Source organism: Eretmochelys imbricata, chromosome 5, assembly GCF_965152235.1.
Source record: "Eretmochelys imbricata isolate rEreImb1 chromosome 5, rEreImb1.hap1, whole genome shotgun sequence".
Lineage (NCBI taxonomy): Eukaryota > Metazoa > Chordata > Testudines > Cheloniidae > Eretmochelys > Eretmochelys imbricata.
In genome coordinates this window covers 81,356,550-81,373,424 of record NC_135576.1, presented here as the reverse complement: position 1 = coordinate 81,373,424, position 16,875 = coordinate 81,356,550, and the positions used below count along the sequence as shown (strand labels likewise).

At 39.3% G+C, this 16,875-nt stretch overlaps 1 protein-coding gene across 1 annotated transcript in view; it reads left to right on the top strand.

Moving 5' to 3' along the window:
* The window catches only part of FBN2 (fibrillin 2), a 251,187-nt gene that overhangs the window by 185,927 nt on the left and 48,385 nt on the right, over nt 1–16,875 (top strand). Inside the window, exons 40-46 of the mRNA XM_077816364.1 lie at nt 957–1,082; nt 2,567–2,719; nt 7,807–7,875; nt 8,753–8,878; nt 13,328–13,453; nt 13,859–13,984; nt 15,031–15,147. Coding sequence (XP_077672490.1) covers nt 957–1,082; nt 2,567–2,719; nt 7,807–7,875; nt 8,753–8,878; nt 13,328–13,453; nt 13,859–13,984; nt 15,031–15,147 — 843 coding nt within the window. The remainder of the gene's footprint in view (nt 1–956; nt 1,083–2,566; nt 2,720–7,806; nt 7,876–8,752; nt 8,879–13,327; nt 13,454–13,858; nt 13,985–15,030; nt 15,148–16,875) is intronic.

Below are 16,875 nucleotides of genomic sequence, written 5' to 3'. Positions count from 1 at the left end.
TTTCTCCCCTTCTTTGGTTTTTTGGGCAGATTTTTTGCTACCAAGTTTCAAGAATGTTAAAAGAATTTTTAACTGTCATGATCACTTCTGTTTTAGGATGTCATAAATAAGTTACCGCTTCTTCAAATCATTTCAAATTTGTTCGGAAAAATCCTACTACAACTTCTGACCAGCCTACCAATTCTGAGGCCAGCATTCCTTTATTCATTGCGTTTAGGTGAAGAGTGAAAGCAAAATTGGGTTTGTAATGGAAGCTCTTGTTTCAGACGTAGCTATGGAGTATGCTACGCTGGTTACACACCACAAAGAAAGATAAGACCTATATCTTAATGAGGTTACAATATCAATGTAGCTGTAATGTGATAATGGAGGGTTACACACAATAGGGAAAAAGATAGGGTGAGGAAGGACAAGGGTTACAGCAACAAGATTATGTAGTTATTCAGCATATGCATGTGCATTTCTAAAAATGTGTTTTGAATAGATATTGACTTTCTCCTTTTAGCCACCACAGTAGAAGTGAATCTGAAGGAGGGATTTGAATGAAGAGAGAGTTATGGGTTGGTGGACCACAGTAGGGAGTTAATTCCTTACATGAGGGGTGGCATGGAAGCATGGTACTGAAATGCCTCTGGAAGTGGCAGGCAAATGAAATACTAAGGCTCACATCATTAGTGGAGTAGATGGGACAGGAAGTGACTCAGCTTCAACAAATCTTGAATTCTTGACAAGTGCTGTCTTCCACTTCAGGGATTGGAGGAAATCAAACATACAGGAGAACAATAATACATTTCAGCTGCTGCCACAAAAGCCTGTTTAAATCAAAGCTGAGCAGTTTGCTGAGCTTCTTTGTTATGTTGGAGTAGTTTAATATGGACTTATTCCTTATAATTATTTAATTGGGGTTGTTCCTCTTGTCTCTTTGTGAACTGTACTTTTTCACTTGTTCTCTCTAGATATTGATGAGTGTGTTGCACATCCTGGTGTCTGTGGCCCTGGGACCTGCTACAACACCCTAGGGAACTACACCTGCATCTGTCCTCCAGAATACATGCAGGTGAATCGAGGACACAATTGCATGGGTATGTAAAACTTGTTTACCTGACATGCTGTAGTGATCAGAGCTGTTTTAGACCTCATCTGGCTGCTTAAAATCTTCCCTGCAAGAAGGCTGACTTTGAAATCTTAGACGTTTATAGCTTCCTTTAAGTGCCTTATCAGAACATTAAACTTAAATGATTGCAACTGCAATGCTTAAAAGCTCTTGAGACGATATCACCTTTTCTAACCTTTATTGCAAAACTGCCACGTCAGATATCCATGAAAGAGTGTGGTGTTGTGTTCTCTAACAGAAGTCAGAGCTTTTCATTTTCACACATAATTTTTTGTATGTATATTTGGCTTCCAGCTGGTGAGTCTGCTAGGAAATGGGTCTTAAGAACAGCTATTTTTTTTTAAGTTTCTTTGCAATTTTTCTCTTTTCTAAGGCATCTGTGACCAAATGGAGATGGAACTGTATCATCTTGAGCAAATACACTCATCTAAAGTAATAGGGAGACAAAGTATAATTTAATTAAGGTGATTTAATCTGTAGGAAAAGATTTTTTTAATGTATGCTGCTTGCACTCTCAGGGTCACTCTGAGTCAGAATTCATGAGTCACAGTGGCTAGGTCAATAGTTGAAGGGATTTGACTTTTGGCTGAACTACTTTGTTGGTTACTGCAATGGGCCAGCTTTTTCTGGTGCACCCCCTCATGTCCTAGGGTCACCCTAAGGCAGCCTGCCTTAGTTTCCCCTTTTGGAATGTTCAAAAAAAACTTCTCATAGGTTTTTTCTTGGTCAAAAATGCCCCTCTTTGGGGACTGGGTTTATTAATATAAAATTTTACTGTAGAGGCTGCATGGTGAGCTTCATGGTCTGCAGAGAAAGTGACAAATAATTATCTTGTCTTGGACCCACCCCACCGTCAACCTAGGCTTGATTTACCATGAAGGCAACGGAGCCTTCTGAACCGGTTTCGTACCGGACGTGGAATTTGTGCTGCAGCAGAATTTCAGTGGCATTTTAGAGACAGTCCACTATGTCAATGTGGGCAGCCACAAACTATGACACACACATAGTTGAGGACTGCACAATGACTCAACTTCCTGGAGGTCTTCATGCTTTGAACCTCATTGATAAGAACACTGTGGCTTGGCTTGACTGGATTGCATATTCCAAATAAATATAAACAAACTAAAACTCAAAATCCCAAATCAAGTCAATTCATAAGCCCACCCAACACAAGGTTTCTCTTTCTCCTCCCAGGCCTCCATGCCTGGGGCAACTCCCTTGGTCTTGGGTCTTCCCTGAAGGAGCCTTTCCTCACTCCTGGAGGGACTACCACAGATTCCTGAACTTCTCCATTCATTGCAGTCACCTGCTGCCCTTTATAGGGAATTGTCTGATTCAACCCAAGTATACTTCGTTCTGTAATCAGGGTTGGCTGGCCCCAGTCCTCCAGCCCTTAAGGGGAGAACCACCCTGTTGCAGTTACCTTGTAACTCTGAGTGTTTTACCATGTAGATATGAGAAAGAGCTTTTGCTATAGAAGCTACAATGGAACCTCCTGTGAGAATGAACTGCCCTTCAATGTGACCAAGAGGATGTGCTGCTGCACATACAATGTTGGCAAAGCCTGGAACAAGCCTTGTGAGCCATGTCCAACCCCAGGAACAGGTAAGACTTCCCCTAACAATCCTGTTACATTAACTTCCACATCATCTTAGTTCCCTCTCTGTATCAGTTAGTGTGAGTTTCAGTTAAGATTATGCCATTGTCCAAAGGGAATGCAGAGTGATGCTATTCATGTTAGCTGCCAGCAACAATACTTAATCTTCATGGGCTAGACTTGAGTTCAGGCATCTGCCATCATGATCCCAGGAACAGGGTGGCCATGGTTGAAAGTCTGACATGGTACAGTAATGGTGTTGGCACAAAGCAGCTGCAACCTCCCCTCTGACCTAAAGACAGTCAGTGTTGCCCAAATATTGAGCAGTGGTGGATGTGGCCAAGAGAGCTGGGTGATATGACAACTCCGTTCACCCTGGCTGAAGCCTCTTCCAGGGAGGTGCCTAGAGAGCTCATGACATGAATTAAAGATGTTCCTGTTGGCTGCAGGTGGGAGTGAGGGCAGGCAGCAACACCAGTATCTGACCTTCCTTGGGTGAGTTGTCCCCAAGGGAGCAGGAAGGTGTTGATTGCATCCCCCATCATTTGCAGAATGAATCTGGCCTGGGGGCTACAAGGACCACACAAGTTTTTGTTTTAGGTAGAATGGAGCACACTGCTGTGAATTTGTTAATTTTGGATCAGTTGCGTTCTTAATAATTGCCAAAGCACTCAGAGCCTTGTGTAGGCGCTTTTATGGACATAAATCTAATTATAATTGAAATTAAAATATGTGTCTATAACAAATTGTAATATAAAAAGCCACAAGGTACATGCCAAAAGGAATGTCATGAGCAGTGCCTTTTTTCCATGCATGTACGCTGCCATGTAGACAGCTGCAGAATTCTCACTTGTAAAGCTGCTGCCTAAATTGCCACCCAGAAGGCTTGGAAGAGAGATACGGTCATGCAGTGACTGAGGTGGCCCAAGATGTAGATAATACAGTGATTTCTGGAAGAGGTGCTGCAAGAGCAGAGCCCCTACTCCAGTGGAGTAGCTGAGCTCAGCAATGCTGGCACCTCCTCTAGCTGTGGAACTGCTAGACAGATCTGCTATAGACTGCTAGTCCAGATATATATATATCATAGACTGCTAGTCCAGATATAGACTGCTAGACTGTGAGGGACATTCTCTTGTAGACTGTTAAAATAGTGGCAGGGCAAGTTTGCTGTGGGGCTGGGCGTGCTGTCTCCTCTCCTGTCTAACTTAGAGACTCTGCAGCTGGGAGTGTGCCACCCCTATGGTATTCCTCTCTCCACCAGAGCACAGGCTCAGCTCTGGCAGAGTTTAGGAACTCCATAATGCAAGCTCCTCCACCTGCTTGGTTTTCACTTTCACAGTTCGTTGAGTGCAACCCACTTCTCAGGCATTCACCCACCATCCCAGACCTGACAGTCTGTAAACTCCCTCTCCCTGTCAGCTGCTGTTACATGTTCCCCTTGGAAGGAGAGGAGCTCAGAGCCAGCTTGTGGTCACAAGCTGAACAGTGAGACTTCTGTGAATGGGGGAGAGGGTAGTGGGGTGGAGGGCTCTCTGCTATGCAGAGCCTTACCACGTAATTCTGGGAGCTGCATAACCTATGTCTAATGTGCATGAACAAGGGGCCTTGGTCATTTGTCTGCTTTGTGTATTATCTGATGTTATTTTCTCAGCACCCTGCAAAACTAGTAATCAAATAGAAAGACCATAGTGCATTTGTCAACATGATAAATTACCACCAGAATACCTTTTTCATCCCAGTGTATGGGATTTCAGGAAAAGTGCAGTTGAATGTTTTTTGCATCCCATGTTTTTCTGAAGCTCAAAATGAGGAAGGAACGACTTCCTGGATTACAACACCAGCAGGAAAATCATCAAACCTATAGTAATTCGTGGAATGCATAAACAAACACCGACATTCAACAATCGAGCAGAGGTCTCATAATGTACTGGGATAAAAATAATCACTTGTATAGCAAAAGACGCCTTTTATTATGTCATTGGTTTTGCCCCTAAATCAGTGATACTCAATCTGCAGTTGTAGTGCTGCATGCATCTTTAGTGGAGTCCATATAACTGAAGTGGTCTTTTTGTTTGCCTTGTCTACCACATGGCGAAGGACAGAATGATATCCAAATGGATCAGAACCGCTTGGGACACCCTGTCCTACAAGCAGCCAGGAAGGAGCAAAAGGGGACCGAAAGGAGAAACGCTTTCCTTCCTTCCTTCCTTCCTTCCTTTCAGTAAGCAGGAGTATGAAGAATGAAGAGAAGAACTCTTCTTCTAGCAACCAAATGTGCGAAATGAAAGCAAGCGTGAGAGATGAAATACTGTGTTACAGTCGCAGAAAGCAACTGCAATAAGATCATGATAAAAATATAGTTTCACAGTGTCAGGATCGCATACATAGAGTATGTATGGCTGTGTGGACACCATTGAACAAGAAAGTGTCTCTGTAGCTGATCTTAAATGCTCTTTAAAACCTCTCTGCCTGGGCAATTCTGCAAATAGTTACAGAGTTAAAATATCTCTGTTTCAGGACTTTGCCTGGTTGGCTTTTCTCCTTTAGATGTTTTTGCCACAGTTCAAGACATTTCTGAACCTCTAATTCCACTAAGGAAGGGGTTTGTGTGTGGGGGTATCAAACACAAATTCCAGTTGTAAATGGTTGAATAGCTACAGTTATTCTGAGATAATGTGTATGTTCTGAAATTTGGGTGTAGGCTGCACATCACAGAAGCAGAGGTTATGGTGCATTGACCGTAACCAGCTTGCTGGCTTCAGCCCAGTAACTCATTAAAAGTGTTGTTATGGTTTGATGAGAACTATATTGTTCCTCTCAATGAGCTCAGCCTTTACATCTTCTCTTTCTGAATAACTCTTATTTTTTTGTTTGTTTGACAGCTAGTTTCACTCTCTCATGTATTTAAGTAACAAAGATTATATAGTTTAATGTTGCACATGCATGTGAATCACATCCATTAACATTAGACAGGCCTCTAACCTTCAAAAATAAGTGCTCTTGTAAGTTTTTACCCTCTCCGCCACTTCTCATTTATGACCAAATTGTATCTGATTAGTTGGCTCATCATTTGAGGTATAAGTAAATCATGAGGGACTAGTTACTGTTAACTCTTGCTGTCAATTTTACTTGATCTTACTGTCTTTATGAAATGTAATGTAGTAATAAATTTAGTATATGGTATTTGAAAATTACATACAAAAATCTAAATTTAAAAATGTTAAGGTTGCAAAGTCAAGCAATCAAAAGTTAGGAAATGCCAAAATTAAGGTTGCCTTTGCATATGCATTGTGAAAGTCTTTAACTATCCAATCACATACTATTTTTTCCTGCATTATGCCTGCTCTTGCCCTGTGCACGCACAATGCTTCCAGAGGCCCCCTAACAATCTATTAATTGTTTTCACTTTCAGATAGCTGGTCACCAGCAAAACATTTAGAAAAGCCAATTTCAACTGAAAGCTTAGGGCCAAATTAAGATTCCAAAAGGAGTTAACATGGCTGCCCCTGGGGCAGCCTTGATTTGTCCCAAAGTTTTCAGATGAAATTGGCTTTTCTAAATGTTTTGCTGATGATCAATTATCTGAAAGTGAAAATAATAAAATTTAAGGCCACAAGGGGACCACTGTTAGGCTTCTTGTATAGCCCAGGCTGTTGAATATCATCCAGTGACTTCTGCATGAAACCCCAAAACTTGTGATTGAACTTGAACATGGTAAAAATTTGAAAAGCATTGACATGACTGAGTCAATAGTACTAAGGCTTCTCAGTGCGTAAATGAGCGTACATGACTTAGGTGCTTTTGCAAATTTAACCCTTTGTCTTTTAGAAACATACTACTTCTTGATTTAATGACTCCCAAGTGATGGAGAGTCCACCACATCCCATGGAAGGTTGTACTAATGGTTAATCAGCCTTAACTGCTGAAAATTATGCCTTATTTTCCCATAATGTTAGTAGAATGGAAACTTAACACCAGAAACTATAAATCAGTTTTCATTTTAATGCTGATGTAATGACTGAAAGAAAAGCGTAGTAACATTTCAAAATTAAGTGTCAAATTTTGCCCTTAAATACATCAGGAAATGAATAGGAACTCTATGTTCACATCCCCAGGGCAGAATTCGGCGGTAACTATTCACACAGTAAAGTTATTTTGTCCCAGCTCCGCTATTTCACTGCAAGATGCACGAGGCTGCCAGTATCAGTGTTTTACAGATTTGACATAGTGAGAGAGGCTTCTTGTTGTGCAAAACTACACGTTGATCAAAATGGGTCCATTTTTCCCTTTTAAAAGTTCACCATGTATTGTGAAGGTTTTCTTATGAACATTGCTGTGCTGGTAAAGTCTTATTGACTCAGAGGGTTAATAAGAAATATTTTACTAACAGAGGAGGTATGCTGTCACACCCTGCACTAATTGATTCCATTAAATGCTGGAAAAAAGCTTACTTACAGGTAACTGAATTAATCTAAATATATTGCCACTGCAGTTCCACACTGTAGGATTTACATGCCTTGCCCTGAAAGCCATGGCTCAACAGATAATAGTAAAAGCCATTAGGGTTATCTACATCCCTCATCCTCAAGATGCCCTGGAAGAGAGGGAGTAGTAGTCCCCTATCTCTCCCTGAGTTCCTTGCCATTTAAATTACAAAAATCTCTGAAGAGGAAAGGAGAATAGGAGAGACCAGTGTGGAGTGTTGGCCAGAGTTAATGTAGTCAATGAAAACTAGTTACCTTCAGTTTCCCTAGTAAAATTGCCTCTGTAGATCCTCAACTGTAGGAGATTAGAAAGTAGTAACGAATCTCAAGAAGTAGGCTGAGGAGTGCTACTTAAACAGAAAATGAAGGCCTGCTCTCGCAAACTCAACATCTGATATAGCTTCAAATGGAGCAAATAATGATATATAGAAGTGTGAATGAATTTCTGAGTGGTAGCTGCACTTATTGGCAAATTTGCTTTTAAATTTTACTTAGAAAAGCCGCAGTAGAATTGACTGGAAGTGCTCTTGGAAAGCTGAGGAAACTTAAAAAATAATTATTGAGGGACTTATACATATTCTTTACAAATGCATAATTTATTTCATGTTTAGCGGAATTTAAGACTATATGTGGGAATATTCCTGGCTTCACCTTTGACATCCATACTGGCAAAGCTGTTGGTAAGTTTTACTAAATGTATTTTCAACAAGTAATGTTTTGCCACATAGTGTGTCATAGCAATATAATAATACTGCTATGAACTCTGTATACCAACTGTATGTGATAAAACTCTTAATTCCATCATGGAGTTCTGGTGACATCATGAATTGCAAGAGTATGTGGTTTGTTCAGGTCACTAGAACTCATGTTTACTTGGATTTGTAATTAATGTTATTTTAATATAACAGTTGTATGAAAAATTCTCCCTTCCTGCAACTGGCATTTTACATGCTTCCCTCTCTCCCTTTGGAGCTGTATAACCTTCTGCATTTCTCTGCTACATCCTGACAATTTCAGAAAAGTGCAGTAAGTTTAGAATAAGATTTTTATTATATATCTCAGTTTTTATTAAGTATTTTTCTAGTGCCATGTCTTCTTATACTGCTATCATTTCCTTTCCCTCTCCATCCCAGTATATGGTTACAACTGATACACTTTAAAAGAATAATTACCTATAAGAAACTTCCCTCTTGAGTTTCTTTGGGACTTTTCTGCATTCATAACACTTTATACACTGGAAACAGATATTTAATGTTCAGTGTTATCCCATTCCCGTATCTCTTTTCTTCCTTTTTCCAGCTTCCTAACTGATTGATTTAAATCTATAATCCAAATCTTGAGCTTCTTTATTGAATATCATATAATTTATTTGCCCCATCATTCACAACAGCAGCATGTTTAGGGTTTTTTCTACACACACACACACACAATTTTTAATACATATATAATATATATTAAATGATGCTGAATAGCTGCAAGCAGAGTGAAATATAGAGAATCCATGGGGTACATCAAGCCATACAATACTCTGTGTGACTAATGCATATTCACTTTCAGATATTGATGAATGTAAGGAGATCCCAGGAATCTGTGCAAATGGTGTTTGCATTAACCAGATTGGCAGTTTCCGCTGTGAATGTCCCACAGGATTCAGCTACAATGACCTACTCTTGGTCTGTGAAGGTGATTTGAATGACAGTTTTTTTCTGTTTTGTCCCCCACAAGCATGCTTATTGTAAAGGGGAGCATCAGGGCATAATTCCAATGCTCTTATACCTTAGGAGGAACAAGTTGTGGGTATTCTTTCAATGGTTATCTCATAATGAGGCACTTGTCTTTAAAAAACAAATGTATGTGCTAGCCAGTTTTTGACCGTTTTTGTTACATTGGTTTTCACGCAACCTGCTAAGTCTTAAACATGTTTCCTTAACAGTCCCTTCTCCTTTCTAGGCCAGGCATTGTTTTGTTTTCTTATTTACCTTTGTGAGTGAATTTAGCACTCCTGAATGTGAGAAATAACAGCACTGTCTTGAACATCACGCTTTTGCCAATGCATCTCATTTTTGATCTACTCTTCCAGTACTCTCCTAGGCAGAGATGTATTAGTCGTATCCAGTTGTGCAATGTTGTTATGACAATAAAACATGGGAATTAAAATTAGATCACTGTCATAATTTTCACTTGTGCCCTAACCTTGGATTTGAATTCAAGTCTGGAGGTGAAATCCTGCCTCTGTGGGAATTTTGCCATAGGCTTCAGAGGAGTCAAGGTTTCACCCCATAAGATTAGAATACTAACACACTGCATCACTTTCCTAGTGTTTTAATTAAATTATTATTTTGTTTAATTATATAAAGTTACATAGGTATATTTATGTACCCAGATATTAATTTTATTTATTTATTTATCTACACAGACTTTTACAGTTCCACTGTCAGCACAATGCAGAGGGGTATTAATTTAGATGGAATATACAGCCCCAAAGAGTCAAAGATGGTAACTTGGTTGTGGAAACTGTTTAATGTTAAAATGTTTTAAACAAGGTTTAGGGTTTGGTACACAGAGACCGTAGACTGCTTAGTTCGATAGCAAACACACAGGTCAGAACATGTCTCAGGATTAGGATGAAGAAGATCTGGGGTCTGAAGTGATGGGAGAGAGAGTGGGGCAGCCATGATGGGGCATCCTTCCCCTTCTCTTGTCTTTTCATCAGCCAGTGTCACAGTAACCCACTTTTCTCCCCCGTCTATTTTTTTTTAAAGGATCCATCCCCTCATTATTTTGTTTACCAGTTAGGCCTAATTTATAACACATCAGTTTTGCTTCATTGATTTCCAGTTCCAGGCTTTTTTTGTTTACCGAGCATGATTTTAACACATTCCTTGAGTTATATCGGTAGGTCTTTTTGTTTGCTTTTGTACCTTTTTCATCATAGGTTTTGTTGTTTATAGGTTGTTGTGACATTTTATGAACTTTCATTTACTTTACAATTGAGCTCACAATTAGGGCAAATTTGCAGACCAAATTATTGCAACATAATCCCTTTTTTATGAACCAGTTCCACATCAGGTCAGACTTCAGTTCATAAAATTTCAATTATAAACAAGAATCTGATTTTACTTTGAGCATATACAGGGGAGAAAAGGCACTTGGTTATATTTTAAATTGCAAATATTGCAATTTTTTATTTTAAAACTGGAATTTACACATTTTATTTAATTAAATATTACAAAAATTACAGTAAAACCTTTCAGATATTAACAAAGCTAAAAACTTGCAACTTTATAGCTAAAACAAAACTTAGATCTGGTGCTGTTATATGTTTTAAGATGTTTAAAAACAAACTGGCTTTTATTACTTTCTTGGCTGTATGCCCAGAATGGGTTAAGATGGAAAAAACTTTCTTTCCTTTTCCTCCCCCGATTACACAGTTAAAACTATTTAAAGCTGCACATTTACACAACTGTAAAAAATTTAATGCACGAGTGGTTAAACTTGCTTATTTGGGGAAAAACTTTACCCTGATGGCATGTTTACCTAAGTATGTTGCCTTTTTTAAAAAGAAGCAACAAAATGATGTCTTTGGAACTGCTTTTGCATTCATGAGCCTTTTGCAATGCCCAAGAGTGGTAAAAATTTGCAGGCATTTTTAGACTATGACAGACCCTGCCCACCTGCTTCATCAACATTTGTGAGGACAACATGGCCATTGTGGCTAGTTACCCCAATAAGGGGATCTAACCTGTAAACACTAGCATCGTCCTATCTTACATGCACAAAACATCAATAATAATTACTGACATTAAAAACTAAACAGGAAAAATAATTGCAAAACCCAAAACAATCACAAGAAGGTTTGGTTCTGCAAAACTCCTTGTTTTGAGCGGCTTCTTGAAATTTAATTCACAGTCAGTGCAGTAGCAGTGCTGAATTAAGCTGGCATTCTGCTAACAGGAGGATTACCCAAGATGTACTTTTAGTAAAAATTGCTACACTACAACTACACTTCATTTTTGCCTCTTTTAAAAAATGCCTTTACATTAAACCTTTGAAGTTTTTACCATTTACAAAAACTACAACCCCTAAATTAAAAGAAAAAGGGAAAACAAAACAAAGCACTTGTAAAAAGGTTAAAAAATGAAGTGCTATAAAACAATTGAATAACCCTTTAAAAAAAAAACAAGATTAAAAGCATGCAAAGCAAACTGTTAAATTACATTCTGATACTACTGGGGTTTTCCTCTAGTTTAAGGCTGATTTTTTTTAAACACATTTTTGACCATTTAAGTTGTTATACTGTAAAAATATGGCTTTTATCCAAAATTGGCAAACCTTTTTCTTTCCCTGCTGCCCCACGTTTTGTACACCCTTTGCAATGTACACACACTTTCTCGTAAGGGTTTTTTAAATACACTGTTTAACTTCTGCATTGTGTCAAGAACTTACCAGTTTTTTTACACATTTTAAATTCCTAGTTTTGTTTATAAACTCTTGTTTTTTAAACCAACTTTAAAACAATTGTCTTTTTGCCAAGTTGCCAGCTTTTTGAGTATGTATTAACCCTTTAGACTCACCCAGGGACATAAAATGTATTAATTTAGATGGAATCTATGGACCTAAAGAGTCAAAAGTGTTAACATGACTTTTAAACTGTTCAGCATTAAACAGTTTTTAAAAAGGTTAGGGTTTGGCATACTGACCTTAGTCTGCTTAGTACCATGGCAAACACACCATTAAAAATCATTTTAACCTTATCTTAAAGATACAGAAAAGAGAGAAGAACAACTAAAGAAATGTAATGTGTTAAATAAGGCTTTTAGTTTATTAACACACTTTGGGATATTTTCCCTTTATCTGGAGAGAGTTTTTAGAAAGAAAAAAAAACCCTTGTTTGACTGGGTTTTTTTAAGATGGCATTGAAGATGGTAATAACTGTCCTTTTGTGGGGAAAAGAGAAATATTTAGTTAAAATGGGCTGGACATGTTGTTGTTGCTATTGTTATTAAAGTCAGATTCCATTTCCTAAGAAGATAAAACAAGACAAATATACATGAAAGGGAAAGCGAAAAAACAACAAAGAGAAAATGCAGCCACTGTCCACTGTGGTTGCCCTTCACGGTTTCACTTACAACCTTACCACTGGAAAAGCACAGGCACCACATATGGTCTTATCAGCCACTCCCTGACCTAGCAAACTTGTACCAGAACTGGGCTGCTTGGGGCACTGCTTTTTGCTGCTTCTCTATGGGCACAGACTTCAGTTGTGTTAAAAGATATACAGTCCTGACCAACTAAGCCAGTCTCCTATTAGACAAAAGGAACAAGGAGAGAGAGTGATGAAAGAGAAGCCATAAGGTATAGAAGGAAAAGGACTTTGGGATGAGGGAGGGAGGACAGACAAAGGACAGACAGTCTCACATGCCAGATGCTGTTTGAGATTTAGCTGGAGGTTCGGTGTCATCTGGGTGTCTCTCTCTGGCCCGGGCTGATCAGGACATCTCTCAGGATTAGGTTGAATCCGATCTAAGGTCTCAGGAGATGGTGGGGATAGCAGCCATGATAATGAAGCTTGCTCCAGTTGCCAGTTTTTCTCCCCAAATCATTTTTTTAAGGACCCAAAAAGGGATTGGTGGGTGGAATAGCCCATCCTACTTTGTTTATTAGTTAGGCTTAATTTCAGTTGATTGCACTTTTTTTGTTTACCAATTTTTTACATAGGTACCCTGAGTTATATTAGTAGGCATTTTTGTTTGGACTAATGTAGCCTTTTTGATTTGCTTTTGCACCTTATTTCATTAACATATGTTGTTATAGGTTATTGTAATATGTCTTGAATTTTTACTTTTTATAGTTAAGCTTACAGTTAGGGTAAATTTGTAGGCCCAATTATTGCAACAGGGCTTAGATCCATAAGGTCTGATTCTTTCCTAACCCTGATTTTTCATTGTTGGAATTCTATTAACTTCAGTTCATTCTGTTGACTGGCTTACACTGGTGCAAGTGAGAGGAAATTCAGGATCAGAATTTCCATTCTCCATGTTATCCTTCCATGGCACTAAAAATATCTGTACTCTAGACCAAATAAATATATTGTGGCACTTGACATTTGAATTAGGATTCTTTATGTTTCAGATATTGATGAGTGTAGCAATGGAGACAATCTCTGTCAGCGAAACGCAGACTGTATCAACAGTCCTGGGAGTTACCGCTGTGAATGTGCTGCAGGTTTCAAACTTTCACCTAATGGTGCCTGTATTGGTAAGAAATCAGTTGATTCCACTGCTTTGCTTGAATCCATTTGTATCTATCACATTTACATGTTTCCTATCGAGATGCAAGAGAAACTTTTTTTTTTTTTTAGTTTGCTTGTCAAAACTATGTAAAAACTTTACGATCTAGCCATATTTCTCTGTTCATAATAAGAAGAAACTCCATGAGATTTTAAAACAACTTTCTTGAGGTCAAGCTATTGCTAGAATATATTTGAGACCTCAAAATGTATAGACAAAAGGAAAGTTCCTATAAAATCAGTTTTGTAATGATTCCGTTTTGGTTATGAATAATTCTGAGCATGATTTAAATAATTTACTAACTTTGTAAAAACATGTTTGTGAAAAATGAATGATAAAAATCTATGTCACGTGTTTTATATTTTTGTTGTAGATCGCAACGAATGTTTGGAAATTCCTAATGTTTGCAGTCATGGCATGTGTGTGGACATGCAAGGAGGTTACCAGTGCATCTGTCATAATGGTTTTAAGGCATCCCAAGACCAAACCATGTGCATGGGTATGGAAGGGATATGCTTTGAGTTCTAGACAATGGAATGTATCTAGAATTTGAATCGTATTAGGAGGTTATATTTCTATTAAAGTACTGATTTCATATATTAAGTATCAATGAGACAAATTAGAATTTCCTTTAAGAAAGTGCAAAGTGCTTTGAAGTAAAATATGCTTGATCCTTGTTTCTTCTTCAGGGCTACACATCACTGAACAAAATATAAAATCAGTGTTCATAAAGATGTAATGATGAAGTCTTCATATTGAAGGGCACTTAATATGATTAAATCCCTATTATTATTGTGCTCTTATGGTGATGTGAAAGAGATGTCACTAAGATACATAAATCACAGAACCATAGGTTCTCGTCCTTGACCTTTTATATTATTATGAACAGGTAATGCATGTATGCAGCTCCCTTTGTGTCACTTTTTGGTTAATGCTTTGAGAAAACAGCCAAATATAGCTTCTGCAGCTTTTGTAAATAAGCCTCGTGTAAATTCTGGCTCTAACTAGGAGTTCAGTGTCCCTCTGGAAATATAGGAAGTATTCCAATTTTCTTATTATACAAATATTGGAAACTTCTTCATATGCTGCTGTGTCCTTGTGTATCATCCTTTTCTCAATTTTTTCAGTTGAATCACATTCAAATTATTTGTGCAGGGTACTTGGCAACTGACTTGTTCTAAGTCCAAATATCCAAACTTTGATTATTTAAAAAAAGTAACAGTAACCTTTTTCATAACTCTCATAACTTTAAACTAACAGTTTTTAAGGTTTCAAACATAAATCCTGAAAACAACTGCATATGGTAAAAATATCCCTATGATCCTGCCAACTCTTACAAAAAATTTCAAGTCTCACCTTCCACATTACAAAAAATAAATTTAAAAATTCTGCAAAATAATCATGAAAACTGCCATTTTTTCTTAAAAATACACTAGAAACTAATACTTGAATAAAGAACCTTTGCAAGATCCTTTTGTGTGCATACCATATTAATAAACAACTGGGAAGACAAGTTCCTGTCTACAAATTTATTTGTCTTTGCAGATGTTGATGAATGTGAACGCCATCCATGTGGAAATGGAACTTGTAAAAACACAGTTGGATCATATAACTGCCTGTGTTACCCAGGATTTGAGCTCACTCATAATAATGACTGTATGGGTAAGTACTTTAATCCAGTACTTCAATTTCATTGCTGCTACTTTGGTGTCACATGGGGAGGTATTTAAAGAAACTTAAAAAACCCCTAAACCATAGTCGAAACTGACCAGGGTACTAGCAAAGGCAAGGAAGTACAGACAATGATACTGTTACCTCCTTTGTGCCCTTCTGTAGATAACACTTTCTCAACAAATCATTATTTTGGATATCATTGAAAGAATTTTCTTGTGTCATTCTTTAAAAAGATGCAAGCCCTGACTCTTTGGTGCACTGGAACTGCTTTGCTCTGGTCCGATAGTGCAAAGCCGTCCCAGCCACTGGAGGATTCCTCTATGTTGAGAAACCTTCGAGTAGTGCTGCCATAGTGGCTTTTGTGCCATCCGCCTCTTGGCTTCTGGTGTAGAAGGAAAGGAGGCATGACTGATATTCCCTTACACTCAACTGATCCCCAACTGCTGTGACGGTTCCTGGGGGCCATTGGCAGTCAGCATAAATCACATCAGGGACTGGTCCAGCATCTTCAGCGGTTGCAAATATGGCTCAAAGTATCTCTTGCCTCACTCCCACTGGAGACTTGTGCTGAGCATTCTTCAGCTATAGCAATGATTCAGGGCCATTGCTGAAAATGATACTTCATCTCAAGTTGTATGGCACTGTTCCTTATTTACAATACAGGATGTTTGCCCAATGCATTAATAACATCTAAATAAGTGGTTCTCAGTAGTCCCTTGCGTCCCAGTCAGCACACAGCTGTGGCCCATGTGACGTTCTCAGGTCTGTAAATCGGGTGAGGTGGGAGGGGACCTGACCTGGGTGCAGAGCCAGCAAAGGGTACAAAAATGGGTGGCACAGGATCAGGCCCAGTGGTATCAGCCCCAACCCCAGCAGGATCGGTCCCAGAAGCATTGGCAGGAGACCAGGATGTTCAGCACCCCCCTACTCTGCAAGATCGCAGGTCCAGTGACCTCAGCTGGAGCAGGCTCCCTGGCACCAGGTCTGCAGTGGCAGGTGGACAGGGTGGATTGCACAGCTGAGCTATGTGTCAGAGTACAGGCGCAGAGTGGGTGATGCAGGGGTGGGAGTGCTAGGGCTGTGGGGGTCGCAGGCAGGGTCTGGGGCAAGGGGTGGGAGTGCAGGGAGTTAGAGATGTGGGAGAGGGTGTAGCTGGTGCATGGGGGACAGACTGCAGGTGGGAGGACTGGTGGCTGGGGGCAGTCCTTGGGGGAGATGGATGCTGGGGGCAGTTGCTGGGTGGGGGGGGCTGGATGCTGGAGGAGCAGTCCCTGGGAGAGGTATTCTGCCCTGGAGAGGGCACCCTGTCTCTACAGGGTAGGCACATTTGCCAGCCCAGTGTTGGGGACTGAATGCTGGGGGAGCAGTCCCTGGGGGTGGGGGGCAGGGGAGAGGGCTGGATAAATCCAGGGCAGTCCTTGGCTGTGAGGGCACCCTGCACTGGGCAGTGCTCTCCATCTTTGCAGGCAGGCTCTGGGAGTATGCCCTCTGGGCACTCAGACCAGCTCTGTGGAAGTGAGGGTGGCAGTACACCATGCCATGCTACCCTTACAGTAAATTAATTAATTTTAACAGTGAATGTTTTGACTTATTTTGCTAAATTAAAATGCTCTTGGTAGACATTTGTCAGTGTTGAAAGAAAGGTACTATATCTATTTGAATCATATTGCTGTCATATAACAAATACGAAACCTTATTTTTTTAGTAGTATATATA